General features: G+C 39.2%; 2 protein-coding genes across 6 annotated transcripts in view; one reads left to right on the top strand and one right to left on the bottom strand.

Annotated features, from left to right (window-relative positions):
• The first annotated feature begins 6,884 nt into the window (after nt 1-6,884).
• Nucleotides 6,885-8,461, top strand: PMCH (pro-melanin concentrating hormone). Its single transcript, XM_068190977.1, has 3 exons — nt 6,885-7,145; nt 7,648-7,849; nt 8,061-8,461. Exons 1-3 carry the CDS (start codon nt 6,894-6,896, stop codon nt 8,108-8,110), a joined length of 504 nt encoding a protein of 167 aa, XP_068047078.1. The 5' UTR covers nt 6,885-6,893; the 3' UTR covers nt 8,111-8,461.
• PARPBP (PARP1 binding protein) overlaps nt 7,609-21,751 on the bottom strand; it is a 49,248-nt gene continuing 35,105 nt past the window's right edge. For 3 of the 5 annotated variants that reach the window (XM_068190969.1, XM_068190974.1, XM_068190970.1), the window contains 2 exons: nt 9,424-9,565; nt 8,132-8,797 (listed from right to left, as the gene is read on the bottom strand). In XM_068190969.1, the coding sequence (XP_068047070.1) occupies nt 8,463-8,797; nt 9,424-9,565 (477 nt within the window). In that variant the 3' untranslated portion in view covers nt 8,132-8,462. Of the gene's footprint in view, nt 7,757-8,131; nt 8,798-9,423; nt 9,566-21,751 lie in introns of those variants that run through there. The other 2 variants (XM_068190971.1, XM_068190972.1) reach the window with 2 other exon arrangements.

Here is a 21,751-nt window from a genome sequence, read left to right as displayed (position 1 = left end):
CAAGTCTCCAATACATGGTAAGGAACATTCAGATCCTAAGTACAATGATGCTGGCAAATCACAATAGATCCAGAAAGATCTAATATCCATGCAAAGTAGCAGCAAGTCTACTGGCTGAAGCTGTAATCCTCATTGGTTCCATTCTTTGCATACATGTAGCACTTCCACTTACAAATATCTTGATCATGCACAGAACGATCACAAGTACTCAGCTGCCACATACCAGTAAGTGGAGCATAAAGGGCAGGAACCCTTTCCTTGCTCACTTAAAAATCACTTACAACTCAGTGTCCACAGCAGGCAGTGCCAGCAGAAACAAGAACAGAGTATGATATGGGATGTGTGTTGATAACATTTCAGAAGATCAGACATGCTGTCAGCAAAAGATTAGTCTTTGAACGTGAGTCAATGTGGATGCAACAATGAATGGCAGACAGCATCCTCCAAAATGGTGAGAAAGAATAATTTCAGCAGCAAATAATACTTCTAACCAAAACCTGGCTACTAAATGAATGACCAAGCTGAAGTCATAATATTTGGCAAAGGTCATTGCAGCAGTACATTTATCAAAGAAGGTAGATCTTGTTGATTACTTAATATTCAAAATATGGGGCATGTAAAACAAGTGCTGAACATAGGGATATCCTAGGCTAACCATTTTAATTTTTTGCTTGGAAATAACTGAGTCTTGTAAAACACAAAACTAGCTAAGGTAAACTTTTCATGATCCTATATCAATGCAAATGATGATTGGTATTTCACTGACAGCAGTGCTATCTTCCATAAAAGATCTGGTGATCTTCAGCACCAGATCATAGCTAGAATAAGATAATTTAAAGCAGGTTGGCTTTGCTTCTAATTAAGTAACATCTGGTGCAATTCTTTACCTTGTGGCATTGTTCTTTGCAGACCTTGATGCTCGTCTGTCCAGTGGACTGCTGCCACTGCTAACTGTCCTGGCACCAGTGTACACAGACTTGTTCAAAGCCTGCAGAAAGCACTGGATAACAACAATCCACCCATCTGGATTGTCAACACTAAAGAAGCAGACATCTGCCAGAGTAATTTGGCTGACTCCCACAGGTCCTCATTTATGGGAATTACCAGGCATGCTGGCATAGAGGGACATGGTATGTCCAGAAACTTAGTTGATTTCTCCTGGACTGCTTCCATCAGAATCTCCAGTGTGACTGCCATTCTGTGTAGGAACTCTTGAGAGTTTTTATAAGTATCTGGCTGTACTTTTGAGTATCAATGGTAGCACAGTCTCTTCTGCAGACAAAGGTCATACACAGTAGAAACTGTATGATTAACAGCCTGTAATTTCTCTTTCTCAGAGTCTGTGAGACAGATGTTTCAATCATACACAAAGTTCACATACTTGGGATGAAAAAGCCATGTCTGGAGTTGATATAACAGAAGCAGGTACAATTTTGTTAGATCACTAGCACAGATTATAAAGAAAATACCTTCAAGGATACGAGAATCACTAAATCATAACGTCACTCCTAGTCCTCGGATAACAACCACAGGCGTTGCAACAATTAAGAGAACACACATATTGCAACATTCTGTACACCATTGTGCTAATATCATATGAATGGCAGGAGTAGCATCACAGAATGGTTTGGTTTGGAAAGGGCCTCAAAGATTATATGGTTCCAACCCCTTGTTGATAAACAGTAGAACAGCCAAAAACACTGGTATGGCAAACCAGAGAAGGAATACCTGGTGGGTCCTTGTAGGTTTTAAATTTTACTTCACAATAACAGAATTAAAAGATAACTGATTCTTTTTCCAGAATTCACGAGGACAAACCCAGACCCACACCGTAGGTATGTGGCTCAGCTTACCATGTGAAAACTATACTAGAGCATTTCTGTGTGTAAACACCTCTCACTTCTCACTTCTGTGTTTATTTAAGGAATATCTTACAAAATAGCATATCTCAAAAATGTACCTGACATCCAAAACAGTGTAAAACAGGAAAAAATATGTTTTTTCTAATGCTGCATTTCATGGACTCATAATGCAGCACTATTGTTCCATAACTACCAAGATTCCAAACAACTGTTTGGAATTAGAGGCTTATCCTCTGTCATAAGAAGAAAACATTAGTAGAAACAATTCAACTGAAAATGCAATTGTGTTTAAAAGAGACTGAAATGTAAAAATAAACAAAAAAAAAAAAAAAAAAAAAAAACACCACCAAAAAAAACCAACAACAAACCAAACAAAAAAAACCCTGTAATTTTTGGTAAAAAACCTCAGGTGACAAACAGTAAATTATTTGTGTTTTGATGAAGTGCCAATTTACTGAACAACTGCTCTGCTAAAAAGAAATTGAGCAGAGTTGGATTCGTTCTTCTATCTACACAAGAGCTACATCTTATCATGCAAAATGACTCTAAGAATCCAGCTCGGTAAGAGAACCTGGACTGACTTGTGTTTGTGTAGGACACAACTACATCATCAATAGGATCCATGGATAATATGAACAATATTGATAATAACATTCATTTACCTTACCCACACCCCTTTCAGACAATAGCAAAGAGAAGAACTGCTGCTCTGCTCCTCTCAAACACCAGCTGTGGTCAGTCTTACCATCACTGTGTACCAGCAAGAGCATTCACTGCCCTTTAGGGGCCTTGCAATGGTTCCTGCACCATTGGTAAAGAGCTGTCAAGAATCAATATTCCTAAAAAAAGTATTCCTCCCTTCATGTTAGTTATGCAAACTAAATCACTCCCCTCAGCACTATCAAAACCGTATGAACAGTAATGGTGAAGAATAGAAAACACAGAATTTTAGCAGCCTTGCAATGGATAGCCAGCTTCAAAACCTCTCACAGACATCCTGTGCTCAAATGAAGCTCAAAATTGCAGTTGCACCTCTTGCTTTTTCCTGTATTTTTTTCTTGGCTGAAATCCTCTTTTCTGCCTGCAAAGTAAAGGGGCCCAGTCTTTTTTATCCTCTTTATTGTTCCCATAAGGAAGTTCCTGCTGTTGGTTGGTTACAGAATAATTGAGTGTGCTTTGTCCACAGGTATTTCTCTCATAAATGCAGATTTTTACAGGAAAACAGAATATTTCACTATCACCACTGCTTTTTTTCTTAATTAAGAAGCTACTATGGCTTGAGCAATCTCCCTCTTTTCCTCTTTCCACTTCATTGATTAATTGGGCATCCTTAATAGACTTACATATGGACTGCTTTGCAAAAGGTCCTTCAGAAGAAGAAACTTAGTTGTTGGAGGGGGGATATATTTCAGGGGGGTTAATTTGTTTTTAAACAGTGAACCACTTAATTCTAAACATAGTGTATTAGCAAATCTTTCCTACAAGAACAGACCATTTTATATAATAGAAATAATTCCAAAAAGGGACAGACACAGTGATCAATATGCTTGTCACTAACTTTGCTAGAAGAAACTATGCACAAATTGTTCTCTTCTACTGCTGCACAGTTCCTCAAGAAATATTCACATTTTCATGTACTTGCTTCAACTGAAATTCTGAAATGCCTTTCAAAACAAACAGCATAAAATATTTTTAATGTCTTCCCAACTGTGAAGTTAATTTGTAACACAAATATAACATTTCATTCTATAAATGCACAGACTATAATTCAACAGAGGACTGAAATGGATACCCTGGATCTTGGGCAGAAATTTGGTAAAAGTCATTTAGTTTGTGGTGTTTCATGCCCACCCTTTTCTCGTACATTCTCCTGACACATTTATGGAAGATGACATATAGGTTCTCCAAATATTTAGAGCTGTGCTCCTGCACAAGTCCAGAGCTGATCTCTTATATGCAGCACTGTGCCTATTTCATGCTAAATCAATTTGCTGATTCCAGGTGACTACCAATTCAGCAGGAGGAACAACAAAACAGTGCTAGGCAAGAGTCTTAATTTCCTACAGTGAATAATGAAGTGTACTAATTACCTCTTATCTGCCCTGTGAACTGCTGATACACTCTTTCCATTTTTAACACAGAGAAACTCCACTTTAACACCTGCTTGTTAGGTTTGGTGGGAAGGGCTTGGAACTGAAACACTGAGGTATTTAGATAGAACAATACACAAGAAGGGATTAGTATTTCCACAAATCAGACTAAAATACAGCTGTTTGTATAAAATTTACAAGATCCAAACTAAAAATAAAACAAACAAAACAAATCCCACCTTTAAAATCAGAAGTAGCAAAATTAACATTGACCAATTGGTTTTGTGCTATTTTAAGATTGTCCAAAATGATTTATTAAGGTTGCTTAAATAAAAGTTTCTCTTGCATTGTGAAGTTTTTCAATTCTGTTAATAGAAAATAATTGACTTTATACAATACATACCTGCTTCATTTAGTCTCCAGTCAATACTAGGAATTAGGTTCAAGCACTTGTACACGGTAATTACAGTAGTTACAAGACAAAATGAAACTATTGCAATTGTTTTGTAACCCATTCCTAAAAGAATTCAAACAAGTACAGAGAAAGTCCAGGCATGTTATCACCTAGGTTTTATTTAATTACATATACCACATGGGATTTCTGATGTTAAGAGTTCATATTTTGTTGTGACTAAATCCAAAGTGGAAGCAAGTGAAATTCCTTAAAGTAATTGTTATTGTTCTGAAAGCACTACTGGGTTAACAATACTATTTATAAATTTAAAAAAAAAAGTCAAAATAATGGTAAAACATAGAAGCTGATGTATTAAAACATTTTACATTTTTACTAAAATTGAAAATTGCAGGAGGAAGAAATAAAAGTGCAGATATCAGTGTGCTAGGATTCCCCAAGGCATTATGAAGAGCTGTACACAGCACACATATAGCATATCTGCAGGTGTAAAAATGTTTTCTGCCTGTTCAGAGCACTTGATAAGCCATTGAATTTACAGACATTGCTCTGGATTTCTTGGCAGCCCTGTTAGACGTTTATACTCGTTATCACTAGAATCACCTTGGATCTTCAACAATCCTTAAAAATTAACAACTACTTCAAGAAGCAGTAGAAGATCCTGGGGCAAGTACCATAAGTTTGCCCTGACTCCATATTCTTTCACAGACATCAGCTTGTGTCTCATGGCAGAAAACCAGCCAGATGCTGTAGATGGACTTTCTGAATGATCCAGGTCAGTTGTACTCATTGGAGCTGTGCTTTGCATTGCATGACAGAAGCATTTGAAAGTGAGCCCCATGTGAGATGCTGCACACCTGTGGGTGCCAGAGCTTCAGAGGAGCAGAAGCTCCTGTCACCTACCCAATTACTGGGTTGATAGCTTGTTTTCCAACTCTTAATGATAGACCAACATATGAAAAAGAACAGCTTGCTGCCAACACAGCTCCAAAGCACTCCTCTTGTTCTGTCAAGGCTGAGCTAAATGAAAAGTACCTGCAAGAGAGCATACATGGCTTTTGCTTTCTTAATTGAGCAAAACTGTAGACATATTTAATGTGAAGCAAAAATTAGCAAACAGATTGAATGAGAAGTATTAAACCATGTATAATCAACTCTCAAATTTGTCTCCTCTGTGGCCAGGCAGTTAAAGTCAAAGGAAAAAAAAACCACTTCAATTATCCAAAGGCAAGTACAGGCTCTACAGCAAGGAAATGAAAACAATGAAAAGCAACAATTCTGTTTGTGAGAGATGCTTTGCCCAGAAAGGATTAAATGCACTTTTCTCATTTGGAGAAAAGAGGGTACACCAAAAATGTTCCTTAATCAAAAAAAATCTGCTTAGTCTGGCACGACATTTTCCCATGAAATACCTTACCAAGAAGTTACTTTGGCAAGGCAGGTGCTTTTCCAGGAAGTTTAGCAGGGAACAGTGACCAGTTTCCTAGTGCTTTTCCTTGAATAGCAGCATGGTTCCCTGCACTAAGCTAAAGGATAAAACATGAAGTACTAGCTAAGAGGCACACAGTCAATGAATGTGTGGTTTCTATCACTGACATTAAAACATTAGCTAAATTTCAGCTGGCCCTATTCAGTTCCCAGATAAGGCAGAAAACCCCAAACCAAACAAAAACAGCCAACAACAACAACAACAACAACAAAAACAAACAAACAAACAAAAAAACACAGCCCCATCAAACAGTAACAAGACAACAGTATGCAGAAACTCCTATATTTCCTTCCACAGGGTAGCAGATACATTTCAAAGACATTTTAAATGAAAAACTGGAGTTTACTTTTCTTTCTACATTCTTAGCAAGCATATTTGACTATGCTATATTTGTAGCAGAGAAAGGTCCACTTTCAGTAAGAAAATACAAACATAGTTAATTAGGTACTAATAAATATTTCTAGCCATTAGCTCTGTTAATGCAACCTGACATAACAGACATCAAAATACACATTAATTATTTTAGCTTTAACACAGAAGCAGTCCAAGCTATCATCAAATTTCCAGAATTTCAGCTCTTTAGTGAATCCAGTTTTGATCAAAAACATGATGCATCACAGCATTACAACAGTCCTGCTGATTTATGTAGATTAGCTCCTCTTCTTAAATTGCCTTAACCAGAGGTAAGGCTTTATAAACAACACAAATGGACATCAATTTTTCTGTGAACTTTGTTGTACTGATCCACCAAAAGGAACTAATCTGTTCTAAAAACACACAAAGAAACAAATTAGGTATGACAAAGAAATGTTTTAGTTCTAAACAGGTGGGATTAGAAGGATTATGGAAAAGGTTACTCCTTAAAATGAGTCATTTTAAAAGCATGAACTCATCAGCCACTGAAGTAGTTTCCATTCAACCTGTAAAATATATAAAGTGTGCCATTCCAGAAATGGAAAACACAATTATTTACCACTGGAAAAGCTTTCTTAGAAATTAAGAAGTGCCAAACCTCTAAGCAAGTGTTAAATAACTAAAAAATGTGGATCTCATCATATATCCTAATTCTCTCCCTTCTCTCTCTTTTTTCTCAAGGTTTTCTACTCTCAGTTTCAAAGTCTCTGCAAGAGGTAGAAGATGAAGATATGTTGCTAGCTGCATTAAATCTAGGAAAAACTCTACAAAATGGAGACAAAAGTATGAGTAGGGGAGCTATACCTTTGCTGAAGCACTACAAGACTGAAGACAGCAGTGTTTTCAATGATAAGAATGCTGGAAACATGAAGTTTTTGGTGAGTTCAGTTTTAAATTTTGGCTTAATTGTAAAATTGAAATTAATTTATATCCCTTTAGAAAACAAGTACAACAATTTAAAGCAATAACCAGGTAAATATAAAAATATAATTTTAACACTACATAGTCAAGAAAAAAAAATTCAACTCTATATAGCTAATGCCAAGATTCTAAATGTGTAACTTGGAGAGTTTAATTAAATCTGATTTTCACAAATAGTAGCCAAAATTTGGAGGATGGGAGTGGGGGGAAGGGATAAGAAGAAACTTATATTTATATTTGATGATGTTCCTATATGCAGCAACAGGTTTTTAACTTTGCCAAACACAAGACTCATTATTTAATTATGTCCATTAAACCATTTTGGCCAAAGATGTAATACAGGTCATTACTAATAAGGTATGATTTTGAAACATAAAAAGCACTGTTGAAGCATAAAGAACAAAATGTGATGCAATTGACTTTAAATAAAGATTAACTTCTTGTCTGCCCTCAAAACAGGACAGAGGTTCCAGACATGATTTCTTCAATCACATTAAGCCAATCAACTTAGGTAGAAAGCAACTACCTTATCCGGCAATGAAGGGAGCCATGGCTTTTCCAGCTGACACTGAAATTCAAAATATTGAGTCAATACAGGAAAGAGAGACTACAGATGAAGAAAATTCAGCTAAATTCCCTATAGGAAGAAGAGATTTTGACAGTAAATATATTTTATTTTTACACAAAAAATTATTTCATTCTGGTAAAGTACACTGCAATATCAATATAGCAATTTGATAAAGGTTCTTTTAGAGACTTCCATGACTGTTATGATTTGGGGGATGGAGCATTGGTTAAATTAATATTTCCAGAAGCCATAAGAAATCTGGCTTTGATGATTTAAAATTTCAAGCTCTTTTTTTCTCCTGTAGTCCTCAGGTGTATGCTGGGAAGAGTCTATCGACCTTGTTGGCAAGTGTGAAAACCACATATCTCCACCACCTTCTCTGAAGATTAAACATTTTATTCTGAATTTAATGTAATTTGAAGTAACTAAGTGTTAGTGAAACTGTACATACATATCCAAAAATAATTCCCCATTGCATTGTAGAGGGATACATAATTCATTACCCAAAATAACAGTGTAATTATTAACAATGTACTGTTATTCAAAAATAAAATACTTCAGCATAATCCAGACTTGTAAGTAGTTGTCTAGTATAATACACAAGCTACTTTCAATTATTTATGTATGAAAGGAAGTAACTAGTAAATTTCACCCTTTTTTTGCAAAATTTTACAACTGTCAACATACCACATATGTGAAAACAAACTTAGAGTTGAAAAAAGCGAGTTAATTTTGCCTGACCAGCAATCAACTTATTCTTACTTGCAGTTTTGGTCTGTTTTCTTTTTCCACCAATTCTGCTGTCCAATTCCTTCTTAAAGCTGTTTGAAGTCTTAAGTCTTTTAGTATTTTTTTGCAAAGATGGTTCACTTTCCTTGTCACAGATTATTTTGTCATTATTCAAATCCATCTGTTCATTCTCAGAGTTCTTGTTCCTTGGCTGACAACTCAGCTTTCCCATTTCTGTACGGCTTCTAGTCTGGTGAACACTTTCAGAAATAGTTCCAAGCCCTGGTACATCAAGATATGAATTTGGACCTTCTGTCATGTAAGAATATCAAAAACATATGTGAGGAAATAAAAAGTTACCTGGGAACATACATCCTTTTTCTATAAGGACTGCCATGTTATTTTTTTTTAATAAGAAATAATGTTTTGCCAATAAAACAAAGCTATGCTGGTCATTGCTATTAAATTTGCTATATGTTCATAAGTGCACTGCCAATTTAAAATTACATTGCTCAAAAACAAGTAAGAACTAACGTAGGGAAGAGGATTTATAACTTTAGGATATTGGAAGAGAGGGTTAAAGGGCATAGAAATTTTATATATTATATAGTTTGTAGTGCAGTAAAACAAATTTCCCCCCACTTTTAATGGCAAAAATATAAATTGCACTTGGCTTACTTTTGTAGAACAAGAACAAATATGTCATATATGCAACATATGTCACTCAAGATAGCATCAACATACTTTTCAAATGTATTTTCAAAAGATTGGCATTACAATTCTATTGCAAAAAGATTTAACTGGCATATAAGACATTGAGAACAATGAGACATTTTTGATCCTTTCCTTGAAAACATTTCAGTTATACTAAAGGCTTTTTGGAGAGCATTTAAAGTATTACCCATCACATTCAGTTATTCAATCCTACCACAGCTTACCTGTGGGCTTTCCAGCTTTTAAATGTTGCTTTGGTACAGGATGTTTGCAGGCTGGAATTGCATGGGAATGATGACCACTCTTTTCACTCAAGTCATTTTTATACGTACAGGCAAACTGGGATTTAATTGAAGATTGCTTCATCTGCAAATACCAATCTGCCATTAGCTTCTATTATTTACAAATTGAAAGACAACACCAGCAAGACTTGCACAATAATGAGCTTTCCCATTCTTTTCACTTAAAATACCAGAAAATTCTCACATTAAAAAGAAAATCAGATAATCATTTACAAATCATAAGGGCTTTCAAGAATAATCATTTATTATTCTATTAAAAGTACTAAAATAATTCAAAAATATTACTTTCAGCTCTTTCAGAAAGGCATTAAATGCTAGGGCTTCAAATTAAAGTTTTCTGTCTTAAGTTACCCCTGTCTTCTGATAGACTCCACTGTTTTGAGTGGGTGTCACAGCTACTACACTCAATTTTCATACTTCTGCAGCTCATCTTCTATATTTATATATGAAAGGGGAATATCAAGTACTATTTCAGATTTCACATTTATTTACAAAACAAAGCCATTTCACCACTGAATGCCAGTGTCTAACTCCTCACTTGCCAAAACATACCCATTTAGTTCAAGTCACAGGAAACATTTCCTCAGCTTATTCTTAAGTTACAGCTTCATATCAGCTGAGAATTTTGGGTCAAGTGTTGTACTTTCTGTATAATTGACCGTAGATGCTATAGGTACTGCAAGACAAATTCTGCCCTCGCTTCCATTTGAAAGTGCACTAGATTATACAAATTGTATTGAAAGATGTAGCAGATAACTACAATACAACTGTATTTTTAGCTTATAATTCTATCACAACAGCACAGGCGAATTTAAATCAATTTGAGCTGAACAGGTGCTTCAGTTAAATCATCAGAGAAAAGAACAATTAATAAACACTGTTATAAAATAAATATTGCTACATAAATAGATAGCAGGAGTGATTTGTCGAATAAGAGGTTTACAGACACTTCTCTGATTAAAAGGTTTGCATTATGCAAGTCTACTTTTCTTCTTAGCACAAGCAAGATTAAACCTTGCAGATGAGATTTAACCCTTAGAGGTATAATTTTCTTCTAACTCAAATTCTCAGATTTAGACAGAAGGAAAGAGAATAATCTTCCCAGAAACCTCCTTTCACAGAGGACTTCATCCACAAAATTCAGTCACATTGATGCCACTTTGATCAGATCCTGCTTTTCTACATATCGGGTAACAGACTCAAGCTTATCACTGAGATGCAACTTGGATATCTCTTCATGGTACTGCTGTTGGCCAAGTGAATACACAGATAATTTGGCAAAAAATACCTCATTCATTTACAGAAATACAGTTGTTCTTTCTGGTTCAATATGCCTAGACATATATAGCTTTGCTTTAATCCTCATTATTCCCTTCAAAAGCCAAAAAGACCAAGTTTTCCCCATTGTCTATCACTCCAAAACTGCAATTTATTTGGGTCAGGTAACAGAGTGGGAAAGAAAAGGAGATTTAACAGGGCAAACTAACAAGCCTGACTCTCTTTCTAGCGTTAATCTACTTTGTACTTTAAAATATTTACCATAAAATATGACTACATACATAGATATTTACAAGGTTTGTATGCTTCAAGATTATGCCTCAGCTCACTGACTCTAAGTAGAATTATATATATAGAATATGCTGAGTTGGAAGGGACCCACAAGGACCATCAAGTCCAACTCCTGGACCTGCACAGGACACCCCGAGAATCACACCATGCGCCAGAGAGCATTGTCCAAACATTTCTTGAATTCTGTCAGGCTTGGTAGTGTGACCATTACCCTGGGGTCTGTTCCTGTGCCCAATCTGCATTCAGGTGAACATCTTTTTCCTAATATCGAACCTAAACCCCTCACAAAGCTTCATGCCATTCCCTTGTGTCCTATTCCTGGTCACTTGAGAGAAGAGATCAGAGTCTGCACCTCCTCTTCCCCTTGTGAGGAAGCTGTAGTCTGCATATGCCATTGTATTCTTTTCAGAAAGTGTTTTGAAGGACAGAGCAGCTGTCTAGTTTAAATTTAGTAAACATCGTATTATACAATTACAATATTAAGAAGAAAAAGGGCTAGCATTTCCTTCCAGCTTCAGGTTACTGTAATATTAATGAAAAATATTTTCCAGTATTTGATATGTTTTTGAAAAACATAATCTTAATCCTTTACAAATTCCTCAATTCTCAATTATTGTTCAGTAACTGACACACATCAAAAATTCTGCAACAATAAATTGAATGGCTACATTCATATTGCAAGAGGCAAATAAGAAGCAATTTTACAAAGTTGATGAATCTAAAATAAATACAGCATGAAGAACATAAAATTTGCGCAAGAAAGCCTGATAGTTACCATTCTATAACCAACAAAAAATGCCAGGGTTATTTATACACAGTGTTGCTTTTTACCACTCCCATCTAACACTTGACTAATTCAATTTGTAGGGCTAGAGTATGTGGAGAAAACAGAAGTCAAGCTCAAATACTCAAATACAAAGTTACTGAACATAACTTTGTTATGTTGTGAAAAAGTCACAACATAAACAAATCTGTGCTTTATATTGCATGGCCTAGCCTTATATCACATGGCCAAGCATAATATTGCATGGCCTACAATGATATAACATGGCCGAGCCTCATATTGCATGGCCCGGGATAATATAGCATGCCCTGGCCTCACATCACATGGCCTACCATAAAATCACATGGCCTGGCTTCATAAAGCAGCTGACACTTGACTAATTCAGTTTGTAGGGATAGAATACATGAAGTCAACACATCGTATATCAAGCTCAAATACTGAAAAAGTCGCAACATAAACGAATCTGTGTTTCAAATTGCACAGCCTAGCCGCATATCACATGACAAAGCATAAAATTGCATGGCCTGGCTTCACATCACATGGCCTGGCATAATACCGCATGCCCTGGCTTCATATGGCATGGCCCACAGTACTATAGCATGGCCTAGCTTCATATTGCATGGCCCAACATACTATCGCATGGCTCGGCATCATATCACAAGGCCTGGCATCATATAACATGGCCTGGCCTCATATCGCATGCCCTGGCTTCATATAGGATGGCCTAGCCTTATATCGCATTGCCAGGCCTCATATAGCATAGCCCGATACCATATCCCATGGCCCAGCATAATATTGCATGAACTAGTTTCATATAGCATGACCTACAATAAAATAGCATGGCCTGGCTTCATATAGCATGGTCTAGCCTCATATTGCATGGTCTGGCATAATATAACATGGCCTAGTCTTATATTTCATGGCCTGACTTCAGATAGGATGACCTACAATAATATATTATGGCCTAGCCTCATATTGCATGGCCCGGAATAATTTAGCAGGCCCAGTCCTATATCGCATGGCTTGGCCTCATATAGCATGGCCTGGCTTCACATAGCATATGACACTTGACTAATTCAGTGTGTAGGGATAGAATATGTGGAGTCAACACAGAAGTCAAGCTCAAATACTGAAAAAGTCACAAAATAAACCGGTCTGTGTTTCATATTGCATGGTCTAGCTTCATATTGCATGGCCTGGCCTCATATCACATGGCCCAGCATAACAGCGCATGGCCTGGCCTCATATAGTATGGCCTACAATAATAAAGCATGGCACAGCCTCATATTGCATGGCCCAACATCATATCGCATGGCCTAGCCTCATACAGCATGGCCTAGCCTCATATGGCATGGCCTATCATAATATCACATGGCCTGGCTTCATATAGCATCCAACACTTGACTAATTCAGTCTGTAGAGATAGAATAAATGGAGTCAACAGACAGAAGTCAAGCTCAAATATATCACAAGGGCCGATCTAACATAGGATGGGCTACTCTAATATAGCTTGGCCTACAATAATATAGAATGGCCCAGGCATAGTATCACATGGCCTGGCCTCATATCACATGACCCGGTTCCATATTGCATGGCCTAGCCTTATATTACATGGCGTAGCCTCATATTGCATGGCCTGGCTTCATATAGCACGGCCCAGCATAATATAGCATGGCCTAGACTCATATTGCATGGCCCAGCAAAATACAGCATGACGTGGACTCATACCACATGGCCTACAATAATATACCATGGCCAGACTATATATTGCATGGCCCAGCATAATATAGCATGGCCCAGCCTCATACTGCATGCCCTGGCCTCATATCGCATGGTCTACAATACTATAGCATGGCCTGGACTCATATAGCATGGCCCGGCTACATATTGCATGACCCAGCATAATATAGGATGGCCCAGCCTCATATTGCATGCCCTGGCCTCATATCGCATGGCCTACAATACTATAGCATGGCCTGGACTCATATAGCATGGCCTGGCTACAAATTGCATGGCCCAGCATAACATAACATGGCCTAGCCTCATATAGCATGGCCTGGCTTCATATAGCATGACATGCCTAAATATAGCATGGCCCGCCTACATATAGCATGGCCCAGCCTCATATCGCATGGCCCAGACTCATATAGCACGGCCTGGTCTCATAAAGAATGGCCTACCATAATATAGCATGGCCTTGCCTCATATCACATGGCCCGGCTTCAAATATCATGGCCTGGCTATATATTGTATGGCCCAGCAAAATACAGCATGGCGCAGACTCATATAGCATGGCCCAGCCTTATATCACATGGCCTAGCTACATATTGCATGGCCCAGACTCATATAGCATATTGCATGGCCCAGACTCATATAGCATGGCCTGGCTTCAAATAGCATGACCTGCCTACATATTGCATGGCCCAGACTCATATAGCATGGCCCAGCCTTATATCACAAGGCCAGGTGACATATTGCATGACCCAGCATAATATAGCATGGCCCAGCCTCATATCGCATGCCCTGGCCTCATATCACATGGCCTACAATCATATAGCATGGTCTGGCTTCATATAGCATGGCCCGGCTACATATTGCATGACCCAGCATAATATAGGATGGCCTGGCTTCATAAAGCATGACGTGGTCTCATATTGCATGGCCCTGCTTCATATAGCATGGTGTGGCTACAAATTGGATGTCCCAGCATAACAAAACATGGCCTAGCCTCATATTGCATGGCCTGGCTTCATATAGCATGACCTGCCCACATATTGCATACCCCAGCCATATATCGCATGGCCCAGACTCATATAGCATGGCCCAGCGTTATATCACATGGCCTGGCTACATATTGCATGGCCCAGCATAATATAGCATGGCCTGCAGTGGAGATGTAGAGGAAATTGAAACATGTGCTAAAGTGTAGTTACACCAATAAGAGGAATTTCTATATATTGGAAGGCTGGAATTTGCTGAAATTGAATACCTGCTGTTGAGATTCTGTTGCTGTACACTAGCCCAATTAAAAATAATGCATGCATCAGCCTTCACTGATCCCAAAAGCTCTAACTCTTGTGGCTCAAGAGGAGCAAGAGGAAGGTAAGGATCCCAAGAATCCCAGTTATCCACATTATATTGAGGCTGTGTTACCTTACAGGTTGGTATCTTCTGAGGGCAAGGCCAATTTTCGACAGGTACCCCCTACTAAACAGGTAGAAAATGGATTTCCAGATGAGGATAATAACAGACAGATAGTACTCTGATTTGTCAAATTAGCCAAAGTGACCCATATGTTTGTTTTTGGCTGGGCAGGAGCCCAAGCATCAGCATATAACAAAATTAACAGTAGCAAAATCAAAGATATCATTCTGTCTAGAAACAGTGTCCTCCTCCTAGGTTATGTTTAGTCCAAAGAATATTAGTCTTTAAAACATCATTTAATTCCTGACAAATAAGCTCAAGACGTAGTCATCTTCAGTGGAGCTTTCGTTCATCGGTGGAAGTGTCAGCGGTGGCTGTGGAGGTGCTGGAGGTGGCCATATTGTAGCTGGACATGTCCACTTGCTAGGAACCCACAAGGGACCTGTAGGTTCAGATACACACATATGACCTCTACTCATGTAATTTACAGGTGCTGGTCCTGACCAAATCCCTGTAGCAGGATATCTATACATTACAGTTATTGATTTTTCTGCATCATTTTGTTTTGCAAGTGTCCCATGTACAAATGCAGGGGGCATATCATGAACACCAAATATACAAAGATTATTTAAAGTGAATAATGCTTTTGCCAATCTCTCCTGTGGATCAGTAATTGTTTTAAATTTTGCAAGGTATTGTTTTAAAGTTTGATTTGCCCTTTCTACAATGGCTTGACCTGTAGGAGAGTGTGGTATACCTGTAACATGCTTAACACCCCATAATTGCAAAAAGCGATTAACCTTCTTCCCTACATATGCAGGTCCATTATCTGTTTTGATAACTCCAGGTACCCCTAAAATAGCAAAACACAGTGTTAAATGTCCAATAACATGAACTGCTTTATCTCCAGCTTGTGGAGAAGCCCAAATGAAATGACTGTAAGTATCAATAACTACATGGACATAACGTAAACACCCAAATTCAGCTACATGAGTCACATCCATTTGCCACAATTCAAAGGGCCTAAACCTCGAGGATTTACCCCCAGGCCGAGACCCGGTCCATTGTGATGACTGCAGTCTGGACATGCTCTGACAATTCCTCGGGCTGCTTCCATTGTAATATCAAAGCAACACTGTAGCCCTTTTGCATTTTGATGAAACGAGGCATTGGCATTGCTTTTGTAAAATTGTCCATAGGTACAGTTATTGACACCAGTCTATCAGCACGAGCATTACCTTCTCCTAAGCCTTCCACCCACTTATGACTCCTGATGTGAAAAATAGCATATGGAGCAGATCTTTGTCATTGCAGACTGCAACTGTGCGAAAAGTGCATTCAAGTGCTGATTTTGCACTTCTCGCAACAAAGAATCCTCAATACGCTGCGTTACCCCAACTGCATACAAAGAATGAGACACAACATTTATAGGATCATGCATCCATCGACAAAATGCACACAAAATTGCTAAAAGTGCCGATGTCTGTAGAGTATCTGATTCCTGACCCTCTATTATGACATGATTCCATTGCCCTTGTTCATTCCAGGTAAGAGCAGCTTTTCGAGATTTGAGACCTGCATCTGTAAATACAGTAACAGCATTAATCAATGGTGTTTCACAATATTTTGGCCATAACAGCCAATTCTGTGAGGAGACCCAACGTAAAATAGGTGAAGACAGCGGTGACAATTGAATTTCAGCATTAGAGTCTAAAATGCTAGCTTGTAATTCAGAAGAATGTTGTAAAAACCAGTCTAAATCAGCCTGTTTTATCGGAACAAAAATTCTTTGTGGCTCTTCCCCTGTAATCTGTACCACCCTTTTCTGGCCTTTCCGAATCAAGAGTGCAAGTGCCTCCACGCATGGTTGAATAGAATTACAAGGCTATAAAGGTCCAAACACCCATTCTTACACGTTTGTATCCTGCTGTTTTCCTCTTTTATCTTTTGACTGTTGAGTGAGAGCATCCATAAGGTGTTTTGGATGAGACAGAATAGTAATGTCTATAGGTAAGTCAGGATTTCTACGATCAACAGCTCTTTGGGCCACAGTATCAGCAATATTTGCCACAACTGCATGCTGCCTATCAGTCAATTGAATAGGTGCAGCGGGATCAATACCTTTTAGCAATGGTCTTAATTCATCAAGTTCATCATTTGAAATACCAACAACTGGACGGAGCCACTGAATGTCACCCATGAATCGCTGCATATCATGCAGAATGTGCAAATCAAGTTGCAGAGCAACCTTTTGTGGCTGAATGTGCATATCAGAAATTACCCAGCCCAAATATTTCCAGGGTGCAGAACATTGAATTTTCTCTGGGGCAACACAAATTGCGATTATGTAGCTGTGTGAAAATAAAGGCCTCTTGTTGAGCAGTAAATGGAGCTTCCTGTGCAAACAAAATATCATCCATATAATGATATATCATCATATCAGGACAAGCAGTTCGAATGGGCAGTAAGGCAGCATCCACAAACAATTGACACAATGTAGGACTGTTGCGCAACCCTTGAGGAAGGGTCACCCATTCATATTGACTTGCAGGTGCCTCACGATTCAGGGAAGGTAATGTAAATGCAAATCATTTAGTATCATTTGGATGGATGCTAATTGTAAAGAAACAGTCCTTTAAATCAATGATAAGGAGGTTCCAGCCCTCAGGTAACATGGCTGGATTGGGGAGGCCTGGCTGTAGTGCCCCCATTGCCTCCATTTGGGCATTGACTGCACGTAAATATCATGAAGCAAACGAAATTTACCAGATTTCTTTTTGATTACAAATATTGGAGTGTTCCACAGACTAGTAGAAGGTTTAATGTGCCCCTGATTCAACTGTTCATTAACTAGAACATGTGCTTGTCGCAGGCTTTATCTTTTTAGCGGCCACTGCTCGATCCATACTGGATTATCAGATTTCCAGGTTAGGGGGATCGGGAAAGCCCAAGTAGTGACCGCTACTAAAAATGATCTTTTGTCACCAGGCGAGCCCCTAATTGCATAAGGATATCTCTGCCAATTAGTGCTTCAACTTTAGGTGGTAATGGCATAACAGTAACAAATTGCACACAAGTGCGACCATCCAGTAATAAACGAATTTTGTCCTTACTGCGGCAAACTGAAGCAGACCCCCCTACCACCTCAACTCCAGTAATCATAGGAGAAAGTGACCAAGAGGTAGGCCAACAGTCCTTGCTGATGATAGTGATGTCTGCTCTAGTATCGAGGAGTGCCATTAGCTGCAGCTTTTGATGACCATTCTCCAAAATAACAGGAGCTTTGGGTCGCTCCTCCATGGGAAGACAAAGAAGTGCCATACCTCCTGTAGATCTAAATCCTGCCGACCCCCATTGTTGCTGTATGGTGGTCAAGGCAGCTTCTGTCAACTGTAATGTAGGCACTAGCTGAGCGATTTTACTGTCCTTAGAAATAAACAAAGGAGGATAAAATGTCATAGCAACAATAAGAATTTCACCTGTAAAATCAGCATCAATAACACCAGGTAATACAAAAAGACCCTTCAAACCAGCAGATAATAGACCTAAAAGAAGAGCACCACAAGGTTTATCTTTGTGCATTACCAGTCCTTTGACCCCAGTAGGGATTTTTACAGGCTTTTGATCAATCAGGGTAATGTTTATTGTGGTTGCCAGGTCCAGGCCGAGGCTCCCTCTTGTGGCTGGCTGGAGAGAGCTGGCTGGTTGTAGTTGTCTGGAGCACACCATACGGGAGCCGCCGCTGGGATCTTCGCGCCGCGGCCCTTCGCGCTCCGATTCACGTTTCCCGATCGCCTACAAACTTCAGTAAAATGAGAGTTCACAGAACATTTGTTGCACCATATTGTCCCTTCTCTGCAGTTGCAACAAAAATGTCCCATTTTCCCACACCGGTAACATCTTATACGAGGTTGTTGCTTAAACTTATTTGCTGGTTGTAACGGAGTCAGAGCAGCAAAGGCTTGTGTTTGGGCTTGCACAAAATCTTTCCCTATATCCCTGAGTGCTTCTACTAACATTGCCTGAGAACCTGCAGGAACCCTCGACATTCTTTCTAACATTTCCTCCACTGTTGCATCAATGCTCATTGTGTTAAGAATACTTCTAGTAGAGGCATTACAATTTTCTAAAACACACTGTCTTAATAGGGCTCCCTTCATAAAGTCCTGTACATCAGCTAAATTGATAGCCTCAGTCACCCAATCCACAAAGGAAGTAAAAAGCTCATCTCTGCCTTGCTTAATAGACATATAAGAAGGAGATACTGGTTTTATCTTAACCCTGGAGAGTGCTTCTTTAGCCAATCGCATAGCAGCCTTTAATACTTCAGCCCCTACCTGTGCCTGCATTCAATTGTAGTGAACTGCCCAATACCCATTAATTGCTCAACAGTTACCCCAAATAAAGGGTCATTCTGTTGTCGTGGAGTTTCAGCAAAACGATTACATAATTCATGCAAATGAGCCTGCCACAGCATCAGCTGAGACTGTGTCATAATCATTCTCATGATAACCTTAATATCTTCTGGAAGAAGCAAACCTGAGCCCCATATGTAATTAGGCATTTGCTTTGCAGGTTCCCCGTGTATTCCACATTCATTAACTGTGGCTCTCAATTGTGAAAGCAATTTCCAATCCACAGGATGATAATTTGCTGTCTGACCCCCACCTGCATTTGGTGTATAAACAACAGGAAAAGCTTGTCAATCTATGTCAGAAATAGCAGAGCACATGTCATAATCCTTATTACTTATTGCTTCTTTTTGGATACTTAACCAATCTATTCTGTGTATTACTGGTAATTTTTTAGGATGTTCTTGCTTAAAAGAATCACCAGCAGATGTCATTAAAACTTTTTTGGGACTGTTCTGAACAGTTTCATCCTGTAGCTGCTCTCTGTCACCCTCCGAGAGTTTTTCATTATTTATTACTGATTGTTCATTCCCGGGGAGAGGATCTGTGGCTGACTGAGCAGCATTAAAGACAGGATTAAGAGCAGGAGGAGCAGTAGGTTGTTTATCACTCTGTCTGCTCTTAATTTCAATAATATTTCCTACTGGAGGAATAGGATTGTAATCAACCCCTAAAGAATGCATTCCTGGTTTAACCCCTTCCAGAGTGGCAGTAGCAACAGCAGCAACTTTCTTTTCTGCCTGATACCTCTGCAAACAATTTAAGACCGAGCGCCACGACCTCATTAACTTTCAAGCAACCTTGTCATCACCAATCACTTTAAACCAAAGAATATTCCCCAATTCACACCACACATTTACATCAAAGAGATCCCTTGAGGCTTTAAATAAGCCCTGAGCCCGACCATAGGTGTACAAAGCTGGCGGATCTTTCTCTAAATCTATATCAGCTAAATCACGTTTCTTTAAGAAACTAGTAAGTAATTGAAGAGCTACTTCACTTTCCATAATCTGACCCTTAAGTGCAGCCTTTGTACCTCAGCAGCTCTTCCCAGACAGCGAGTCTTGTCCTGACTCCCCGGATGGCAAGTCTTGCTCTGACCCAGGCTCGAGACGACTCATTATGCCAGCATCAAGTCAAACTTTTAGCCCTCCGAACGCTGCTTATTCGGTGCTACCGGTCCCACTGTCCTGATCCACGAGGCACCGAGACCCCTGAGGGTCGCAAGGGTCCCTGTTTCGGGCGCCAAATATTGCTGTGGGCGGTGAGGGAAGACAAGCACACAATCAATATGATTGATAAGCAAGCTCCAGTTTATTCAAAGATCCAGTCAGTTTATATAGTCTTTTGCAAGCAATATTAGCAACAAGCTCTCATTGGTCAATTCATAAAGATTCATTGTTTTATGTTCTTCTACGTGCAGTTTCAGCTGTAGCTAAGTTTTTCATCTGCTAGCTTTTTACTTTGCTAAGTACATCTTGTTTTACTTCCTGTTCTTGTACAACTCTTATCTCAAGGATATTCTGCCTTTTGCTATCTGTACATGCACAGTGTACTGTTCACAGGCCAGTGCTGTTTCCCAGGCCAGAGCTCCTCCCAGGCACAGAGCTCAGGTCTGGGGTCTCAAACAGAGGATTGATGGAATAACAGTTCCATCGATCCATGACCCTGTTCCTGTAACAATTACTCAACAGCCCAGCTTTATATCGCATGGCCCAGACTCATATAGCATGGCACAGCCTTATATCGCATGGCCTGGCTTCATATCACAGGGCTCGGCTCCATATAGCATGGCCTGGCTATATATTGCATGGCCCAGCATACTATAGCATGGCCTAGACTCATATTGCATGGCCCAGCAAAATGTAGCATGATGTGGCCTCATATAACATGGCCTAAGGTAATATAGCATGGACTGGCTACATATTACATGGCCCAGCAAAATATAGCATGGCCTGGCTCCATAGAGCATATCAAGGCTAAATATTGCATGGCCCAGCATAATATAGCCTGGTCTAGCCTTATATAGCATGGCATGGCTACATTTTGCATGGTCTGGCCACAAATCGCATGGCCCAGCCTTGTATCACATGGCCCGGCCTCATATTGCATGTCCTACAATAATAAAGCATGGCCTGGCTACATATTGCATGGCCCAGCATAATAGCATGGCCTAGCCTTATATCGCATTGCCTGGCTTCATATCACATGGCCTGGCTTCATATCACATGGCCCGGCCTCATCTTGCATGGCCTACAATAATAAAGCATGGCCTGGCTACATATTGCATGGCCCAGCATAATATAGCATGGCCTAGCCTCATATCGCATGGCCTGGCTTC

The sequence above is a fragment of the Anomalospiza imberbis genome, chromosome 5 (genome assembly GCF_031753505.1).
Source record: "Anomalospiza imberbis isolate Cuckoo-Finch-1a 21T00152 chromosome 5, ASM3175350v1, whole genome shotgun sequence".
Taxonomy (NCBI): Eukaryota; Metazoa; Chordata; class Aves; order Passeriformes; family Viduidae; genus Anomalospiza; species Anomalospiza imberbis.
The sequence above is the reverse complement of the archived record's forward strand: the minus strand, read 5'-3'. Positions and strand labels throughout refer to the sequence as shown.

Coding starts and splice junctions, on each gene's coding strand:
- PMCH (XM_068190977.1), top strand. CDS start 6,894: ATGTGGATCTCATCATATATCCTAATTCTCTCCCTTCTCTCTCTTTTT. Junction 7,146..7,647: donor CTGGAAACATGAAGTTTTTG/GTGAGTTCAGTT, acceptor CCCTCAAAACAG/GACAGAGGTTCCAGACATGA. Junction 7,850..8,060: donor AGGAAGAAGAGATTTTGACA/GTAAATATATTT, acceptor TTTCTCCTGTAG/TCCTCAGGTGTATGCTGGGA.